We start from the raw sequence: 20893 nt of genomic DNA, 5'->3' as shown, positions 1-20893 counted from the left end.
GAGCAGATACAGGTCTTTATCATACTTACCCCACTGTCTGAGGGAACACACAACCTGGAAAGCAAAGTCTGTGACAAGATTTTACCTATTAACTTTTCTTCATCCTGAAAGACATATTTCTACTTCACAGAACTTTATGTGAGGAAAAAGACTCTGATTCCTGTCCCCTTAAAAAAGTTTTAGGTTAACACGTGGGATCCTGTTACTAATAGCAGAACTCAACTCAATGTAGCCACAATGTCATTCCTGGCTCAGAGTGTGAAAGGAGGACATGGAAAAGCATGGGAATACTGAGAGCCAACAGTACGTTCATATTTATTGAGTAACATCCACAATACTGTAGCTGTTTGTACATTTGTAAAGTAACGCTGATCTGCTGATTCTCATTCAAACAGATGAAGGTCACTGTAAAGCAACATTGGCACAGGTGAGGAGCCAGAGGTGACAGAGCTGTCCCCTCCTCTCCCATGGATGACAGGGAGTGCAGACAAATAGCCTCGGTAAACAGCAGTGAGCTGCTCACAGTGAAACACCTCCAGGGTGTAATTTCCATCCAGCTTTGGCCCTTGCACAAAGGGAAGGATATAAAGTATCCCAACCCTTCAGGGATCCACTGCAGGCTCTCAGTCAGATTCACTGTCCACTTAGGTCTGTCTGGGAGAAGTGATGAGATCTGGACAACCAGAAGAGTTTAGCACAAACTAGAGTATGAACTGTACACTTTAAATAAAAATAAGGCTATTTCAGAAGCACTTGAAACAGTGATTAACCAAAAAATACTGGGCTCTGTGATTATGATTAGTAATAAATATAAATCACTTAACGTTTATATATATCAATTTCTAACGTCACTTGATAAAATCTGATCCTGAAGTGTAAAGCAGCACATTCTGCATGAATTTCAACATGAATATTTGCACACGGCCCATTCAGGTCCGTAATTAAGCTAACACAAGGAAAGGAAAATACGCTCCCTTGGGACAGAGAGGTTGAAACCACTCCTGAAGCCATTCCAAACCTCGGCGATGAGTTGCTCCAGCCCCCTCTGGTGGCGGCCAGTCCAAGTCCTTGGGAAGCAGCGCACGCCAGTCCCTCCGCAGCGCTGCCCGGCCGCTCGGGGCTGTCAGAAGAAGGTGGTGTCCGCCGAGAAGGCCCCGGCCAGCCGGAAATCCTCGCGGGTCAGCACGCTGTACATGCGCTGCGGCAGCGCCTTGGAGTAGGGGGCGGGCCGGGGCACCGCGGCGCGCAGGATCACCTCCCGGCCCGCCGGCGGGGGGAACTCCGACTGCAGCCCCGGCCTGCGCTCCTCCGGACAGCCCGAGCGCCGCAGCTCCTCCTCCAGCGGCGCCACGGCGGCGGGGACCTGCGGCAGAGCACAGCGACACGGCAGGCTGCTGCCTAACGCTGGCATTCAGAAAGCTGCTCTCGGAAGGAGCTTAGAAATGGGGAACACAGCTGGAGGCTTTATGTGTACACAGAGCAAAGCACTAATGGGATGCTAGGAAATAAAGCAAAGTAACCAGATGGAAGAACTCTCGTGTGGATGGTGAAACTGCCCAGCTGAAGTTCTGATGTGGCAGTGTGAAGCAAGGGTTGTGACTGGAGGAAATGGCCCCTTCTCAGACAGGGTGCTCTCCTCAGCTCCCTGCAGCTACAGAAGGCCAAGGCAGCCTCTACTTCAAAATCTTCAGTGCTACTACTGCCTGACCTGTCCTGACCGTGACCTGCCTTTCAGCCTCCAACACTATTGCAGGATGGGTTTTTCATGGCCAGAGAGCCTTGCTGAAATTCCTCTGCAGAGCAAGCAAGACCCTGCACAACTCCAAGGGCTGCTCACTGCCTCAGAGCCAGGCAGCAGGAAGGGCTGACATGCCCAATAACCATTCCCTAATTACATATACCTATGGATACACACACCCCCACCAATACCCTAATAGGGTCCTTCCTAGTTCAAATATGTACAACTCCACACTGGCACCATCACTGAGTGTGGTAGAAGCCACTGGCTGCCCCCTGTGGTCCATAGCTGCTGCCCCTCTGCTCCCAGCCCTCCCCCAGGAGTGAGGGCAGCCACCCTGCTTGGCTCTGCAGGCTGTGCCACAGAACCCACCAGGGACAAGTGCCACATGTTCCCACAACAACAGCTTGAGGAAACCAACAGAGAAGATCTGCCCTGTGCTACATTCTGCACAGTTACTCTGCTTCTTTCCCAAATATTTATGTCTAGAAAGTTCCATAGCTTCAGGAAGCACTAGTGTTGGGAATGCAGCATCCAGCTAATTGTTCATCACACCCCCTTCCCCCAAAACATCAACAAACAGTGGTGGCAACAAAGCATATACAGGCATGGCCACATACTTCAGCATCAGAAAACATTAATACTCACTTGAATAAATATTTTTGTTTGTTTTTTCTGAGAGGGGTTTTTTCAGTTTTTTTAAAAAAAACATTTATCTTTACTATGCAATATTAGGCTCTGAAAATAAAGTGTGAATGCAGGAAAACCATTCTGGAAACACAAAATTACTTTTATGCTCAACATACGAACACCAGTACAAACTAAATCTGGCTGCTGCACTATATCCACCAGAAGGTTCAGCTCTGTGCAGAGAAGATGAGAGGGAAAGGAGGGACAAAGTCGATTACCTCATCAGAAGATTCAGTCAGCTTGGAAAGGGATGAGAAAAGAACCAGTAATGAAAGACAGAAACAAAGGCAAGTCAGAGGTGACTCACAAGAGGTTAGGAGGAGACTGTAGGTTTAAGAGACATCATGCACTCCAAGAACATGCACTGGCTATCAGAATTTTCCTGAGAAAACTCAAGAACAGAACACGTTATACGCAGCTCAGAGAGGAGTCCAGGTTCAAAAGGTAATGAACAAGGAACTTATTTCACTTCTATTTACCAAAAAGCTCTCTACTGAAATAACTCATGGCAGGTTAAACACAAAGTGGGGTTTGTAGCAAGCTGGTTCCTGTCCCACTAAGAAAACTTAATTACCAGCTACTAGTGGGAAATACCTGTAACCTTGCTTTAGTTAGTGGTGTTTCAAAACAAAACTCTAGAAATTTGCACATATCCTAAGGGTAGAAACAGATTTGAAAACCCACTGCCTCTCTTAAAGAGGCAAGTGCATATGTGTGCATCACTTACAGGGCACAGTCTTGGGCTTTAAAGGTGGCTGGTTAGCAGGTTCAAGTTTGCAAACATAATTTCCCTAGAAACTAGAAGAATAAAAGAAGTCCTGATTTTCACTCCTCAGAATAACCTTGGTCTGTTTTCAGAATGGTCCTTTTTATGCTAAGTTGCAAAATACAGATTATTACAAAAGCATTGATCCCTTTAAAGTGTTTAACACCCAATCACAACATTTTTCCAGCAATTATTTCCAAATGGGATTTCAGGCTGCTACCTTGTTATTACCACTGTAGTTAAATTGCGTTAGAAAATCTGATGCTATGAACAGGTGTAATTCTGATAGAAACTGAAGGCTGACTGCAGCCCATGACGTTTGGAAACCAATACTTTCAGACTAATTATTACAAAGAGTGCTTAAGAGAAAACGGCAACATTTACATCTATATCAGCAAGAGAAGGATCTCCAGAAAATAGATGCAACACTGGCAATAGGTAAACTGAATGCAGGAACTGAAAAAGAACTGAAACTTCCTAAGCATACTGGTTTCCACAGAAAAAAATCTCATGTATTCCAAGCATAAGCCTCAGTTTAAGAAGTTACCCCTTCTAAAATATCTGGTATTATGGCCTGTTTCTCTGCATTCCTCTGTGAAACAGTCAACACTTGACCTTGCTGTGATAAGGCAGAAATTTGTCTTGCCTTAATAGCATCGCTGATGTTACCATTTGCAGTACATAAAGCATTACTGACACCTCTATCTACCCAGCTGGCTTCAACTGTTTCACATCCCAACTCACTCAGTCTTCCTTGGTCTTGCAAGGTTCTGTTACTGCCAAAATTGTGTTGAACATCACAGAAAACTTCTCAAGCACATATATGACAACACATGCAGATATGCAGACAAAATACACTGGCACCATATGATAACTCATTGGCTCATTCTGGTTAAATCAGAAGTGTCTGCAGCACAACCCAGAGCACTCCCTTACCCTCTGAGCATTCACAAACAGCTTGTGAATGATGCTGCCAGCAGGTCCTCTTCCTGCACCAACAACTGACACCTCTGGCTGCTCCAGGAGACTGTTTACAAATCTGATGGAAAAAATGATTCAAAAAGAAAAAGGAATGGTTAATCCTTGGCCAGATCCAGTGTGCTGACCTAAACAGCTGTTTCCTGTGCCAAGGCCTTCACCAAGCATCATTTGCTCAGACTGAGGCCTGGCAGACTCTCTTGGTTCTCTATTCTAAAAGTTTAAGGGAAAAATCCTCCTCTCAGTTATCTAAGAATGAGACCCAGGCTCCTAAAGCACATGCATAAAATCTACAGTAAAGCTTCCAATGCGTTGGCCATGCAGAACTATTCACAATGTGGCAATTTTATTTAGCACACAGACATTATTTTAGTCAGACACGACATCTCTGAACTCCCAACATGTTCTGCACAAATGTCATCTCTCCCTCCCAGCACAGCATCAAGAAGTTAACTTGGGTTTTATAACGTATTAGTCATCTTGAGCAGCAAGTAAATAACCCGACAGCAGGTAGTGATGCAAGGAAACAGTCCTTGTCACTTTCCATTCAGAGCCACTCAGTGATGTTTCACATCAGCAAGGAGACAATAATAAAAAAACAACTGTGGAAGAGGCTATTTCATTCCATAATAATTATAAAAAATAATAAATTTCTAGTCTTAATTTTACTGCTGTGGTAACAGTTCATCAAATATACCTTTTATATACAAATAGAAAATATTAGTCCCCAGGACTGATAAGCTAATACCAAATTCTATTAAAAAAACCTGGATCAAATTTTTCCAAAGAGATGCTTAATTGGAGGAGCACTGAGGGTACCCACACACATCATCTTTGGACAGTCTAGTGCCAGGGATACCCAAATAGCATTCCCAAGTACTTCTTTATTGTCACCATTGTCCCAAGTTTTGAAAGTACAGACAAGGGCATCAGAGGAAAAACAAAACAACACAGTGAAAAATAAGAATTAAAAAAAAAACCAGTCACCTTTGTAGGTCTTCTTTCTCCTCTTCATTTTCACATTTTTCTACCCCAAATTTTGCTTTGAGAGACCTTGCCCTGGCAATGATGGCTTCCACACTCATAATCTGAGCAATGATTTCCTGCAAGAGTTTAATAATCAGGAAAATGAAAAAGATGTTCTTTTAACATTGCCATGAACAGTGCAAAAGTCAGTCAGGTTTCCAGCCCCAGCCACTACAAAAGCCTTACTTCCAATTTCTTGTCCTCTGGACTAGGAAACCGTAGCACTTTGCTGGAATGGGATATTATCTGCTTAATAATCTTCTTAACTGAAGATATATCTTCTACTGCTTCTGTTATAAGGAAAGAAACAAAGTTGTAATTACTGACTACATCGCTGTTTCTCCTTAAATATCTTAATAATTTATTTAACATTATTTACCTTCCTCCTTTACCTTGAGTACAGCTGCATGGATGATACAAGGCAGGAGATGCCTTGCAAGGTCAGCTGGTTTCTGAACTGCAAGGTAATGAAGTACCTGTAATATTAGAAAATTTAATGTTTTAGTGATCAAAACTACTTCCCAAAGATAAGGCTACCTTGGAAAGATGAATTCACAAGAATGGAACACCACTGTAACTTGAGATGCAGTTTTACATGAATCTGCCCAACAGGTTAGAATGAAACTAAAAATAACTGCATTAGGAAACTAAAATGTTCCTAATGCATGTGCAGGTAAAAATCTGGTTTATTTACTAATAATTTAAAGAAATACCTCGGTAACATTGCATACTTTTAGGTAAATCAAACACCCTTCTGTACAGCAGCAGGAATTTCCAATCACCCCTAAGCCATGCACTAAATAGTTCAGTAACTCTGAGGACACAGTGCAAGGGCCTGTCAGTGTTTAAATGCTGCAGAAGGAAGGGCTGCAGGGAGCCCAGACTGGCACCAGCCCCGGAGCTTTCACCTTCTCAGCCTCCCTGGTGTCATCAAAAAGCCTCTTCTGCCTCCGAGCCGGGACTGGCTTTGCTGTCTCCCAGGCCTCCACCCACATGTTGCTGGGAATCTTCATCCGGGCACTCAGCTCGCCCCTAATGACTTTATTCCCCTTCTCATCAATCACTTCCTCCTCGATGTAGTCCCGAGGTGAGTACCACCTCACAAAATCCTCCAGACAACAGCCAGGATTAGCTGCCTGCAGGGAGGAGAGGACAGAAAATGAGTTCCTAAAAAATCTTATAAAAATATGACAGCCTGGGTAGGAAGGCAACATGGCTTAGTGGGTAGAGCACAGAGTAGAGATAAAACTCAGGAAATTCTTTTGTCCACAGCCAACAAACTGTACACTAGGACAGAGGGAATAACGCATAAACCAAGGCAATGGCATAGGGTAAAACCCACATTAGCAACAACAACAACAAATCACCTTCTCATTACCCGCTACATGTACATTCATCAATTATTTCAGGCAAGCTCAAAATTATGCTGTTAAGATTATACCTGGCACCTGCCACAGGCAGTAAATAGGAATTTTCACTAAGCTTATCCCATTAAAGACTAAAAGAATCAACTGGCTGCCTAAGTATGTTTTCAGCACTGACTTTCCATCTTTTAATACTCCAGTGACAAAATTCACCATTTCTTCCTCTTTTCAAAAGGAACTTAAAAAAAAGTCTTCCCCAAACAAAAATAACTTCATTTCTCATAAATGCAATATCACCACAATTAACTACACCCATAGATCCAGAACATAAAAGGAATCCCAGTTTTCAATTTGATGTACCTATGAGGAGTGTACTTGTGCTTCCAATTATAGTTCTCTGTTTTTACTTTGAGATTTTATACTACTTGCACCATATAAATAAAACTTCTATATATATCCAATATGCCATGAGTCACTGTTAATAAATGGATTACTGTTATATTATAAATACTCCAACTATACAGCACATAATATCCTTTTACCATAAACACTGCAAAAATTTAAAATATATATATATTGCTATTTCATTACAGAATCTCCAGCCTTTTTAGTGTTGAGCTCCTATGATGACAGCAGTGGATGTGCTCTTAGCTCCCTCTGCAGAGCTCAGACAAGAAATGAAACTCAAACCCACAGTGATGAATGTCTGTTTTAATTCACAACTGACCAACTGTATGTTTGATGTGTTTTTTCCCTTCCCACAGACATTGTGTAAATTTACTGGGATGTTACAGCATAACAGATCACATCCTCATAGACTTTGAAATGTGCCACGAGTTTTCCCAATAGGTTTTAATTTTCAACTTGAAACTAACTGGAAACTGTTTTGTGGAGATAAAAAACTTAAGAAACCTTCAGAAGTGTCCAAGAGGGACAGTTTGCTGAAGAAGAAAGCAATCTAGTTTCACAGCAGTGCTACCTTGAAGGACTCCATGTCTGAGAGCAGGCAGGCGCTCTGCATGCGCGCCCGCAGGTGCGCTCCCTCTGCGGACGTCCCCAGCTTGGCCAGCACCTCCGACTGCTCCTCCAGCAGGTCTTCAGTCATGGGGGCTGGCTCCTGCCACAGCAAACACAGCGTTACTCACAGCCTCTCCTGCGGTCAGCCCGGGGCAAGGCAGGAGGAGCAAGAAGCTCCTTCTCGCCCCAGGTTCACTCTGCTTCCTTTATACTCAGAGGAAATTATCACAGCTTTCTACCATTTAAACAGTTCAGCCTCAAGTTCTGCATCTGAAGAGGACACTAGCAAAGAAACTAAACAGAAAATAACCTGGGAATGAGGTACCAATATAAGGATATATTGCTAAAATGCCAAAATCCTAATGAAATCCTGGAAATGTCTGACTGGTACAATTTTGCTGGGATGGATGAAAATCTACCCAAAGCAATGTAGAATTTTTGCTGTTGATACTGTCAGTACATAATTAATTGAGAACATTTTGCTTGACTACTCTTTGCTCATATGTTTTACCCAAGCAAAGCAACACTAATTAGAAATTACTTCTCTCAAGAGAATGAAAACCACTGTATGGTTGTATCATGCATGGCTGATTTCAAACTACTTTCTGTGGCACCACCACTTCCTATTTCACGCCCCTGGTCACTCTGCAGGAAAGCCTGTTGATGTCAGGTAACATTTCTAGTTGTTTGATGATAAACCAGCTGTAGAGAATGGCCCAAACCTAATGACTATGGCCTTTTAGATGTGAGCTAAGAAATTATGAAAAAAACAAATACAGCAGCAAAACTGATCCAGTACTGTGCAAAGTCAGGCAGAAATCTCTGTGGTGCAAGGACCACAGCAGTTCCTATTTTATAGGAAAGAAAGTTAGGAGGGGATGAAAGATGCCTCAAGAACTGGAAATAAAAAGAACCCCAAATTTAAGGTAGGCAATGAAGTTTAGTTCTCATTTGAATATATTGTTTGGAGTGAAATTTGATATAGATACTCACTCTCAAATAAAACAAAGAACATGTGAGATTAGCAGCCCCATTAAGTTTTAAAGATTAAAACCAAGGTATTAGGTTAGGTCAAAAACACTCAGCAATTTTAACAACAGACAAGGCTGTAACCTGCAAACTATTTGCAGTTTCACAGTCCCAGGTATGAAGCACATTCTGTGTATTCTACTGCACATCTGGCTCAGCTGCTGCTCCCTCACCTGTGTTATGGGAACGTAGAGAGGCTCTCCTGGATGCAGCAGCATCAGTTTTCCATGTGGGTGCAAACGACCTTCTGGTTTTAAGTTTACAGGCTCTTTTGCTCCTTTCTTGCCATTTTCCTGTCCATTTCCTTTAAGATCTTCTGTGTCACTGAGACATTCAAAAAATTCCTCTTCACTGTCACTCCACGATTCCCAAGACTTGCCAAATTCTTTTTCCTTGTCAGGGTTGTCTCCAGAATGGTCTCCCCCTTTGGCACCATCACCGGAAGCACCACCAGGTGAACGATCAGACATGCTCCCCCTTTTCCCCTCATCTCTTGCTTTCTTCCTTTCAATGCAACAATTTAGCATCTAATTTAACAAGTTAAAGGAACAAAAAAAAAAAAAAAATCTTCAGGTATTATTTCCCTTATGGAGACAATCATACAGAAAAACCTGTAGAGCCACTGAAAAGGTCTTACAATTCTAAAGATAAAAATTCCACTGAACTTGTTGCTATAACAAAATTTTTTTCAAGAAATTAATTCCACAACCAAAAAACACAAGCACAACTCAATCTACAAGACCAACATATTTAGCTAGTCATTGCTATCATTTTGACAGTTTCCTTAGAAGAAAAATCATTCTTAAATTTGGGATATTTACCTGAAGTTTCTGGTGCAGTAAACAACATCGCAGATCTGGAGAGCCATTAGCTAATCTAACAAAAGGTAGAACGGTAACCATTAGTAAATTGAACCTTTCACACCCATGTGGTCTTAAATCACATGAAATCTAAAACAGGGACAAATACTCACGTTGAACCCCACCCCCACCATTTTAACTACACAGCTCTTCTATTGTCTCAGTAGACAAGTCCAGAAATTTAAATTCCATGCATTTCCCAGAGGTCATTTCAGGAGCTCAGGAAACACCCTGCATTTCTGGTCAGTTTTCCAAATGGAAGTTTAAAAGGTAAGTCCTTTCCAACAGGAATTAAGCATCTTTGACTGTACCTTTAAAACTGCAATGATACAGTGGAGTCCTTGCTATACATTTCAGCTTCTATTTCATCTGCTAGTGTAACCATTTCATAGTACAAACTAGTGACTAAATAGCCAGTCTGTTACATCAAGAAAAAACCCCAAACCAGCAGGACCTTGGAACAGCTCCCTTAGAAGAGAGATGAAACTACACCACAGTAAGATTTTTTTCCCCACAACAAGTCTCACCCTGGAATAAGGTAGTTGTTCTCCCATCTGTAACGCATTTCCAGCACAAACTCTTGCCAAAGATGTGCCACTCCTTTGACTCCTCCATGGTAGAAGTTTATCATACAAAGACATAAAGCTAATTTGTATGTCAGACTGTCAGATGGAGCAGACTTAAACTGACTGAAGAGATTCTAGGGAAGAAATAAAAGAAAGCAAGAAATACAGAAACAATGGTATTGTTTTCCAAAACCATGTGATCTCTTTCCTGTTTGTCAATATAAGTGGCTAAGCAACATTTTAAGCTTAGAGATACCAAAAACTACAGTCTTTGGAATAAAAAAGAAATTAGAAGGAAACAGAAATCATCACTATTTCTACCCAGAGATTCCACAAAGGTAAATTCATCTTTCCAAAAGCTAAATATTACAAAATATAGGGCAAGCACAGCAAAGTCTATATAAACATACTCTCAAAATTGCTTTCTCTCTTGTGTCACTCAACAAAACTTACATAATCTTCAGTCTCTGGAGGAGGATTGTTTCCTGCTGAAGTGCTGGCTCTGTTTTCAAATACATCTGCAAGTTTGTCAGCAGCATCAGGAAATAAGAACTTGAAGAAAAAAAAATGAAACCTTCCATCAGTATGGTCTTGCTGCTTTTCCCACTTCCTCCATAAAGCTACTGCTGGCTTCATACCAGCAATCCCTACAATTACAATTGTCACCAGAGTTCAGAGATCAGGTTTAGCCCACTTATAGTACACAGACTTGTAACAACTTGGGCTGTTCCAAGAAGCTGATAAATGAAATTCCAATACTGGAACTGACATCAGGTATCTTTAAATCTGCCAAAGGCTCTAAACCAAATGCACCAGTGCCTGAAGTCCACATGAATCTGAATCCACATGCAGGGACAGCTCACTCACCAGGAGAATGGTGTTGAGCACATCATTGTTCAGTGGAGACTCATCCACACCTCTGTGCTTGCGGATCTTCTTCTTGGCACTGTGAACCATATTTGTAACTGATAATTTGGGGATTGGGACTGGTGCTGGCTCTGTGAGCTTTGACAGCGCGTGGGTGATATCAGCAACCTCTAGCAAATAAAATAAAACCAATTAGAACAAAATAAAATAAAACCCCAAACACTAGAACGTGTCTCTTCAAAAGTTCACCTGTTCATCAGCCTATTTATCTTGTACTGATATTTAGCCCCTTGTGAACCAGAGCTACACCTCTGCTGCCGGGTTCTGTGGCTGACATTCATTGCTCTTAGCAAACACAGGCAGCAGAAGGAGGCACAAATGAGTCACAGACTGTCCTTGATTTAATTCACCAAATAAACTCCAGACTGAGCTGGATGCAGGCAGTGCCTGCTGTAGCAGCACTGCTACTGCAGAGTTACCAACAGAGTATGCCAAAAGCCTGCTGAAGACTCAGTATTTAAACCTTGTTTAAACATCATACCAATAAATACACTGCAGGTAACAAAGACTGCTCCAGTATATACTAAAGCTTTGATAAATATTAAATAAATCCTGTATTAATCACTGGCCTCACATAGTGTAAGCACAGTTCTGTTTTAGAGTCCTCAGGTAAACTTCTCAAATCAAAAGACTGGGTTTTTTTTCAGAGCTGCTGCTGATAAACACTGGAATGTCTCTTACAATAAACTGAATTAACATTGTTATAAGGACAGCTGACAAATTTAAGTGAATAATTAGAAGCAGCCTGAAAAAGCCCATCTTGGCAAGCCCAGAGCTAAGAAGGGCTAAAGGAAACGTATGTCAAGAACTATGAGTAATACCCACCCTCCTCCTCAGTCTAACACCTTTTTAAGCTCACTAGCAAGCTCCTTCAAAACTAAGATCAAGTACAACCAAGAAGAAAAAAAAAGAAAAAATACATAAAACTATACAGACAAATCTGATGCATCCTATAACCAACTCTTGTACACTCTAGTAAATTTTAAGCTTTTATATTCCTGTAAAAAGAAACAGCCACAATTAACAGAGGCAATTGTCCCTCTGGGACTCTGGGAGCTAAACTTGTCTAGAATTCATGAGAAATTTCACCATGAAGCCCTGGCCAGAAAATTCTCAGGAGTATGTGTAAGAGTTATAAATACCAGTCAAGATAAGGGTACAGGGAAGGTAACTAACACAAAACAATTAAATACAAATACCACAGATCAACTGGATTTTAGTTTTACCTTTTCCTTCCTCATCAAATGCAGACCTTCCAAGTATCTCATCCGTTGACTCCTTCCGACGGCAAAGCTTGAAGAATTCAGTAAGGAAGTCACCTGGAAGAGGAACAAAGCTCCTGAACTCAGCCAAAAATCTCACTGAACAATGAGCAGCACTCAAAATTCTGCCCCAAGGACAGTAATTTTTTATCTTTTCTTCTGAAAGAACTTCAGAAGAATAAGTTGTTTTGAAGCACAAATATCTTATGCACAACATTCACATAATTAAATTATCTGAAGCACAAAAACCACATAATTAAAGCTTAGGTAAATGCACACCCAGGCAGCTGTTGGCCACCCCTCCAGAGCACAGCTCTGCCTGCACTTTAATTCACCCAAAGCAAGATGAAACTTGATGAGTTCTGAAGCCCTTTTCCCCACAAGCTTAAAGGCAAGGACAGATAGAGGAGTACAGCTCTCCACAAGTATTAATCCTCCCTGCCGTAAGGTTGGTTGAACTAAGGAGATGGAGACATGCAAAACACACTTAATAAAATGGGAAGATTCTAGGAAATCTACATTTTCACAGAACACAGAGAAAATTCTTATTTTCTGGAATCTGGTGAAATAAGAACAGCAATGAATTTCACCAGGCACAGACAAAGAATAAACTACAACAGGAACTTATGTACTTGCAAAGCTTGTGTTCTTGAAAAAGAAACCCAAAATACTGTTCACTCAAAAAAATGAGGGAAGTGAGCAAACAGGCCATCAGGTAATCAACAACTCAACCCTAACTTCATAACTTGGTAGCTTTAGTGTAAAAGCTGCAAGAGAAGACAGGAAATTCATATGTCTTACCCAATAGACACTGAGGGTTATCTGCTTTTCTAACTCTCACAGACCACTGGGGTGCTTGAAGTGGATCCAGGTCGCTTGGGGGAAAAAAAATTTAAAAAGGAATAGAAAAAAGAAGAAAAAGAAAAGAAAAAAAGAAAAAAGAAGACCAAATGCCACTATAAGTATTGGAAAGATGAATATCAAATTCTCGATAAATGTCATGTCATAACCAGTGAGGTCAGCACATTACAGAGGAGAACATGACAAACGAGCAAGAGTCCCTATTCTCATGTGTGTGCATGACATGAACAAGAAACACTTCTTGCTCTTTAGCAGAAAACCTGGATGACAGTTTTTGGGAGAGGGATATCAAGCAGTGAATTCTTTTTACCTTCCATGCTCCACTATCATCTTTCCCAAGATACAGAAAAATTTCAAGTCTAACATGAGAGTATGTTCAAAACCAGGAGTCTGTGTTCTGTTCAGATTACAACACAATAGTATTTTCTCACAGAAATGCATTTCAAAAGGTGTTTTCCCAAATTAGATGTTCTATCAGCTAATATTAGCATTCCTCAAAATGGGTTCTTTTTCACATGTAAAGCCACACAGTGTTTGAAATGACACTAAGATGCAGCAGTGAGCAAAAAAAGCACACTTATTTGCACCTCAGACAAGATACTTACGAATAAACATCGTTGTCAACAATTATCCCTTCTGCAAGGTGAGGCCATGTTGTAGCTAAATGCAACTCACTGAAACAAAACAAGATTTCAGTCTTTCAGTGATAGCAGGAAGTGTTCCCTCCATCACAGTTCAAGTTTTGAAAGGTATTTTTGATAGCTCATATTGATTCCCTCTTTGTTCGCCAGTAAGTTTTCTCACTGCACACATGACAGCGAGTCCAACTCTTGCACAAAGGCACATAATTTTTAAGGTTTATCTTGAGGTATATTTCAAGATAATAATTTCAGAGATAAATAGGGTACTGCAGAAGTTTACAGTAAAAGCCATATGAGCTTAAACTCTGAATATCATCAGACAATTTTACAAATGGTCTTATTTGCCATGAAACCATTACCCTTCACAGATGCTTCTGATGCAGTTGAATAATTAAGTATCTGTTGGACATGCTAAGTGGTAGGTAGGCAGAGCTAAGATTTGCAATAACACCTTTAAGTCCTCCATTAAGGAAGTTATAAAACAGTTTTCTGAAGTCTTCTCTTACCTAATAGGATCTTCACAGGCACCAAATGGTAACTTCCCAAATTCCAGGCCTCCAACTTCTCCCCCAACTAGAGCATCTATATCTGGAGAAAAATCAACACATTTTTCATAAGGAGTTTGTGGAACACTTGCAGGATGACCACAGAAAAGCTGAGCAGCTAAGGCAGCTGAGCTAGAACAAAATCCTAACATACAAAGTAATTGCCTCCAACAGAAACTGGGAAGTAACCATGAAACAGGACATTCAAAGGGACAGAAAAAATTCTTGTCATTCATATTGAGGGAAGGTTATTCCCTTCATACAGGCAGTGATGATAGCTATAAAGAGTGTCCTAAAGATTCAATGTTGGCACAAGAACAGACACAAAAGTGCCATAAAAATATTTGGGCAGGACATCCAAGTTCCAAGCAGAAAAATTGCTCTGGAAGAGCACCTCTGCAGAGTGAAGAAACAACTACTTTTAAAAGTTGACAATTTTATTGAAAGAGGACTTAATAAAATAATCTTGGAGATTCCCATAGTCCCAGGAACTTAGAGATGCCTCCCAGCCCCCTCAGGCTCTTCCTATATTATAGCCTTCAAATAAATAAATCAAAACCAGACAGCCTCCACTGAACAAAAATTAAATTGGGCAATAATAATGTATTGTAATGCCATTATAATAATGCTGTTACAGCATCTGATCTGCAATTTTAACTGCATCTGGCAAACTATTTACAAACAAAACAAGTGAGGTAATAGCACAGATGAAGTATCTGAATAACTTAATTACATAGTTTCTTCTGCAGAGAATATAAAAGACATCTAAATTCTTTGGTTTTCTTTGAGAAGAGCTAATTGAGTGATGGTATATAAGTTACAGGTCTAGTTCTTCCCAGTGAACATAAACCACAACTGCATGTAGCAATAGCAGTAAAACTGATGCTGTCCATCTTCAGTTTCTGCAACGTACTTTGACACCCTTAACCACAACACTTAGATAACCGAGGGCACATGAGTTCTGTGTCTCCAAATGTACCCTAAATACCTCAAGCTTGTTATGTAAAACTGCTACCAAGTCAAGGAAAGAACTTGGGCATTTTAACTGTTCCAGCACCTTGTACCTAAAACATCACATCACTAATAAAATGGCTGTTAAGGAAGAACTAATATCTACCTTTTTCTTACGGGTTTGTTTACCTTTGAGAAGTTTATAATTTATTTTCTGCTGCCACCTATATAAAAATAGGTCCATTGAAACCAAATCGTCAATGCTCAAGGAAGACAGCACCACCATCAGGAATGAAAGATCATTTTGAGACTACAACTACCTCTGTTTTTCCTAAACAGCATCACTATGGCATAAACTTATCAAGTCTGCTCTATACACTCTAAATTTAGGACTATACATTATTTCTCCCCTTCATGCAAGGTTACTATAACAAAAGACTTTTTCAGCAATTCCTCCTGCATTAAATTTAGTACTGTGTCAACAATAATAAAAATCCAAACCTTTACCTCAAGTGAGGTCCATATAATATTTTCTGCCTTTCCCACTGTTCATACATTTAGATAGTGAAGTACCAAAATAAGGTACTTTATGGAAACAAAACTCCCACAAAGTATTGTTTGACAATATTGACAAAAACTCCCACAAAGTATTAGCATCTTCTAGATGCTAGATGAATCTAAACACTTCCCTAAGAAACCCAGGGCAGAATTCTTCACAGATTCAGTCACCCTATTCATTCCACATAAATACCACTATTTTAGAAACAACATTGTATTTCTAAATGCTGACTAGCCCACGTTTCCAGGCACAGCCCTGGAGCCCAAAACACCTGTCCAGCCATGAGCTACAACCTGAGAGCAGCTTTAAGGTGGCTCATCTATCATACAGAGTGGGATTAGACTAAAGCCTTTCCTGGCAAAGCAGAAAATGTTAGAATTCTTCTGGTAAGATAGACAAATATTTTCTTTAGCATTGACTGGCTGTCTGAAAACAAATTATTCTGAGGACACAAGTCTCCTACCTGGTGGCTGCTGTGGCCAGAAGTACTGCTGCCAGTCCTGAAGCACAAAGGTAAGGCGAATAGCCATGCTAACTGGAGGCAGAGGCGTTAAAGGGCAGCCCTTCAAAACAGAGAACAAATTCAATGTAAAGAGTAAATCCTCTCAAACACTCTAGGGGTTGAACAGAAATTATCTGTAACATCAGTTTGATACTTACAATCTTGGTTTTGAAGATGTCCAGCAGCCCTGCTAAATGGGTGTACTGGCTGGGCACCTTGCGCAGATGAACCATCTCGAAGTCCGTGCGAACACCCGGGCCCTGGCACTCGCCGACGTACATGCGGCGCCACTTGTGATGGATCTGCACAAACAGTGGCACCTGACTACAAAACAGAAATACTTCAGATTATTTAAGTGCCCTGCTGTCTTGTGGTCTCTAAAGCTAGCTGAATATTCTAGCATAATTTCAATATAATTTCGTCCTTTAAAATATATTTCCTCTTAGACACCTTGAAAGACTTCTCAGGAATCACAGAAAATCAGTGTTAATGTCATCATGAAACAGAATGCCCAACAAATTGCCATGCCATAATCACAGCCCACTCCATGACTTCTCATTTTCAGTCTATATAATTTTTGAGGAAGATTAGGAAGTTACTGTTCCTACACATAGGGAAGAAATCCTCTTGCAAAAGTGATGTTTTATCAATTACATATCATTCCCACAACTTCTAGTAGCTTTTAACAGCCCTAAAGGTTTTTAAACAATAATAAAAATAAACAAAACATTGATTCAGTCTTTACATATGGGGATTTCTTCAATTCTTCTCTAACAATATTACAGTACAAATAAACAAAAACCTCTGAATGTACTTTGCTAACAATTTAATACTTTTTCTTCACAAATGCAGTATGCTGGAGTTTTACCTGGACATGTAAAAAGGTTTATGCTTTCACCTACCAGCCAGTGTTGCCCAGTGCAATGGAAATGGAACTCAGCAAGAGGTTACACTTGGATTCACTAATAACAGCATCGTTATTCGCAGCTGGAGCAATCACCACAAACTCACGTAAGCCATACCTTAGGGACAAAGAGAAAAAAGTACATTTCTAGTCCCTGGCAAGCCAGCTGAAACACGATTCTTAAAAAAATATGGTGACCTGGAGAACCTAAGTGTCACCAACAGATCGTGAAATCTGTTCATTTGATGCAAGTACCTCTGTATCTTTAGAGAGGTCAAGAACTGAGTGGGCATGGAGTGCTGCAGATCCTGAACTCACAAACTACCTGAGTGCAACAGCATTCCAACCCTGGAATGTGTTTGACTGGGAGGACTTCCAGGTCTAGCAGTCCTGAGGTTTTCCAGTTTATGTTAATAATGACTAAAACTGTCTAAACATAAAATCAATCTCTCTAGAATGAATCCTATTATGTGCTCAAGATTTGCATTACTAAGAATATAATTGTTGTTTGTTAAGGTGGTGCAGCTTTCTTTTATAAGAATGTACCAAAACATTACATATATAAAAGACTGGTTAATATATGAAATTGAGACAAATATTAGGGGGGAAAATAACAAATTCAAGATAGGCCCACTATAGCAGGCTTTTTTTGCATTCCTTTCTTGTGTCTAGTACAAAGAATCCTTTTACTTAGGCTTTAACTTTTGAAAAAACAAATATACAACTGATTGTGCCAGATTTTCCAGCTGCTATGCTCATTTGCAGTAGAGATGAGAGGCAACACACATACCATCTCACCAGACAGTGGGCTCGAGGAGGAAAGTCATTGTTCATGCACAGCAAGTCCTGCATTGGCAGAGGAAGGGCATCTGTGACAAAAATTGATCCATAATCAATGTAACATCACATCCAGCCAGCTCACTTACAATTGCCTTGTTTTAGCACTGTGTGAATGCAAAGCAAACTGAAAACAGAAATGTCAGACCACACTCATGAGACCTCAGAAAATCCCACACAGATGCAAAACAGCACAATGTGGACTCCACATTCTGACACTGTCTTTTGTCATTATCCTTACAGCTATGGAAGGGAACTATCAGGTACCTTCTCCCATCTCTTCTTTCCCATCTTTGTCACTGAGTTCTTGTACAAGATAATGATGGGTAACTGAGAATTTGAAGTCTGCAAATGAAATTTCATCTGATTTCTCTTCCCATGTTCCTGTGGTAAATATACCCTGCATATAAAAAAAGAAGATAGTATCTCATAAATTTAGGTTAACGTTCATTACTCTTTAAAAATATATTGCCTATGTGATCAATAATGTTGATTCACATTTTTCTACTGCCTAATGGCTCAGCATGATTTAATTTCAATAAGCAATTCTCAAAGCTCTTCATTATAAAGGTAGCTGGCTGCTAAAATCCATGTTGCCAATAATCATGTTCATTCCAAAAATCAAATATCATCTTGCATCTTCAGAACTATATGGCAATAAAGATTTGCATCCTCCCATATGCAACTGTACATCTGAAAATATGCACCCTCAACTTTGCACAGAGACAGAAGTTTCCCACCTGGGATTTTATCTATATATAAACCATTCTGTGTAAACATTACCTTGATATTTACTTTCACCAACAAATGGTAATTTTTATCTACAACTTACAAAACTTGTGTAAGAATAATTTTTAAATAAAAATACAGCATGGGAATGTCTAAAAAATCAGCACCACTGCTCCTACTAAAAGCAAATTGGACAATCTTTTGATCTTACAAGGTGTTAGGAAGACAGCTCTGGTCTAGAAAAGAAGACATGCAGGAATACAGGGATAGCTAAGGTGCAGTTCATTAGATAACATAAGTTTAATTCCAAATACTCTCTACTTGACTAGAATGAAAAGCAGTGAGACTCCCCTGGAAACACAGCAGCCATTCCACACAAACCAGCTGAGTTTATCTGCATTACTATGCAGAAGAGCTCATCAATTTCCTCTGCATTTCACAGGACTGAGAAAGCATCACAAAGGCTCTAATTAGACTCTGAAAAAATCTCTCCCATCTATGAAACACACTGAGTCACAAATAGCACTGTGCAAACCTCAGCCATAAGTACATGAGGTGTGACAAAGGCACAAGCTAGGACAGAAAGATTCCTTAAGTATTTACAGCAGCTTCAAGCATGTTTCCAGATTCAAACTGAGAATTAAAACACAAATCTACACAAAGATCCATCTTTGTCAGAGAAACAGCCTGTTTGGCAGATGACCTACCAATGAATTTACAGTAATTGTTTGTCAAATTGACACTTCTACAAGTGAAATTCCCCAATAAAGTCATTATCTGCCACACCTAAGAAAACAGCAATAGATGAAATGCATGTGTGGCTTATTATATTACTAATTAGCAATTCAAATTCTACAGGAAAATTCAGAAGAAGTAACTGACCTTCTCTAGAGGTTTGCCTGAAGAAATCCCAATAAGCTTCCAGTCATTCAGTACTTCTTCTATTTTTGAAATAAATCTATTACGGAGGAGAAAAGGCATTAATATTTGCTGAACACTAAACCTGTATTATAATTCAGCCACCTCAAAGCAGGCAGGATGTTGTTCTACCATGAACCTTAGAAAAGCCCAAAGAACAAACAAACAAACAAGCACCACAAGTATCACAGTAAAGCCAGAAAAACTGCTTCCTTGTACTCAAAACAGTCTTTATATGCTTAAATTTTACATGCTACTTACTTTGAGCTATAAACATCTTTTGACTGTTTTAAGAATCTCACCTTTTTCTGGTACAGCAGTGCCTAACATTTAACTCCTGTTTTGCTGTTCACAGATAGATAAACATTTAAGACAAAATTATCACTAAATTCAGATTTAAAGCACAGCACTTGAAATCTCTTGTCTCCTGTCATAAACGTTATCACTACTGGCAAAAGCATTTAAAAAATAATAGATTCATAGTGCAAGAGCGTTCTTCGCCTTAAATTACTTCGTACGTTGTTCTACTAACTTTTAAAGGCTTCGGCTATGAGATGACTGTCTTAACAATCAGACAGCTGCTTCGAAAACACATAAGCCTCTGAATGTATATTGTAATCCCTTGCAAACAGGTATTAAACCGGACCTTCTGAACTAAGTTCAGAAGCAGCTCAACTAGAGCTTCTTAACCCGCTCCTCGGCCGCGGCCTGAGCCTGAGGCGGAACAGCGGGAAAGGCTCCGGGCAGGGCTCCGGGCAGGGCTCCGGGCAGGGCTCCGGGCGCTCCCGGCCCGAGGCAGCGGCCGCGCCGCGGGGTCCGGCTGCCCCGGCGGGAGCGGCCGCGCCACCGCCGCCGAGCGAGGGGCGCGGCAGCACCTACCTCTCCCACTCGGAGGCGGTGGTGAAGTCCGTGATCTCGAACACCTCCGACTCGGGCTGCGGGGAGAGAGCGGGAGAGGCGGTGAGCGGAGAGAGCGGAGGGAGCAGGGAAGGAGAGTCGGGGAGCAGGCAGGGAGCGGGAGGAGCGGCACAAACACTCACTTCGCTGTCCGCCGCCATCTTGCGCCGCTGCCGGCCGCCAGCGGCGGAGGCTGCCGGGAACGCGGTGGAGGGCGGCGCCTCCTCAAAGCCGGGACCTCCCTCAGAGCCCGGCGCTCCCTCACAGCCCGGTTTCTTCTACCAGCCCGGCGCTTCTGGGCTCCCGCTCCCTCGCAGCCCTGTTTC

General features: G+C 40.9%; 1 protein-coding gene across 2 annotated transcripts; it reads right to left on the bottom strand.

Annotated features, from left to right (window-relative positions):
- Window positions 1–288: 288 nt before the first annotated feature.
- RAB3GAP1 (RAB3 GTPase activating protein catalytic subunit 1) lies at window positions 289–20800 on the bottom strand. Of its 2 annotated transcripts, XM_002197980.7 has the most exons (25): window positions 20711–20800; window positions 20550–20605; window positions 19635–19710; window positions 18291–18423; window positions 17977–18055; window positions 17185–17304; window positions 16441–16606; window positions 16244–16343; window positions 14232–14313; window positions 13690–13758; window positions 13025–13098; window positions 12188–12280; window positions 10902–11071; window positions 10488–10586; window positions 9996–10168; window positions 9430–9484; window positions 8782–9135; window positions 7542–7679; window positions 6107–6334; window positions 5578–5674; window positions 5385–5488; window positions 5160–5275; window positions 4131–4233; window positions 2647–2667; window positions 289–1363 (listed from the first exon to the last, which is right to left on the bottom strand). In XM_002197980.7, the coding sequence occupies exons 1-25, from the start codon at window positions 20726–20728 to the stop codon at window positions 1124–1126; spliced, it is 2964 nt and encodes a 987-aa protein (XP_002198016.6). In that variant the 5' UTR covers window positions 20729–20800; the 3' UTR covers window positions 289–1123. The 2 variants fall into 2 exon arrangements, with proteins under 2 accessions (XP_002198016.6, XP_012430499.5); XM_012575045.5 differs by lacking the exon at window positions 2647–2667.
- Between the last annotated feature and the right edge of the window lie 93 nt (window positions 20801–20893).

Source organism: Taeniopygia guttata, chromosome 7 (genome assembly GCF_048771995.1).
Source record: "Taeniopygia guttata chromosome 7, bTaeGut7.mat, whole genome shotgun sequence".
NCBI lineage: Eukaryota > Metazoa > Chordata > Aves > Passeriformes > Estrildidae > Taeniopygia > Taeniopygia guttata.
Note: the sequence above shows the minus strand (reverse complement) of the source record. Positions and strands in the feature narration are given on the sequence as shown.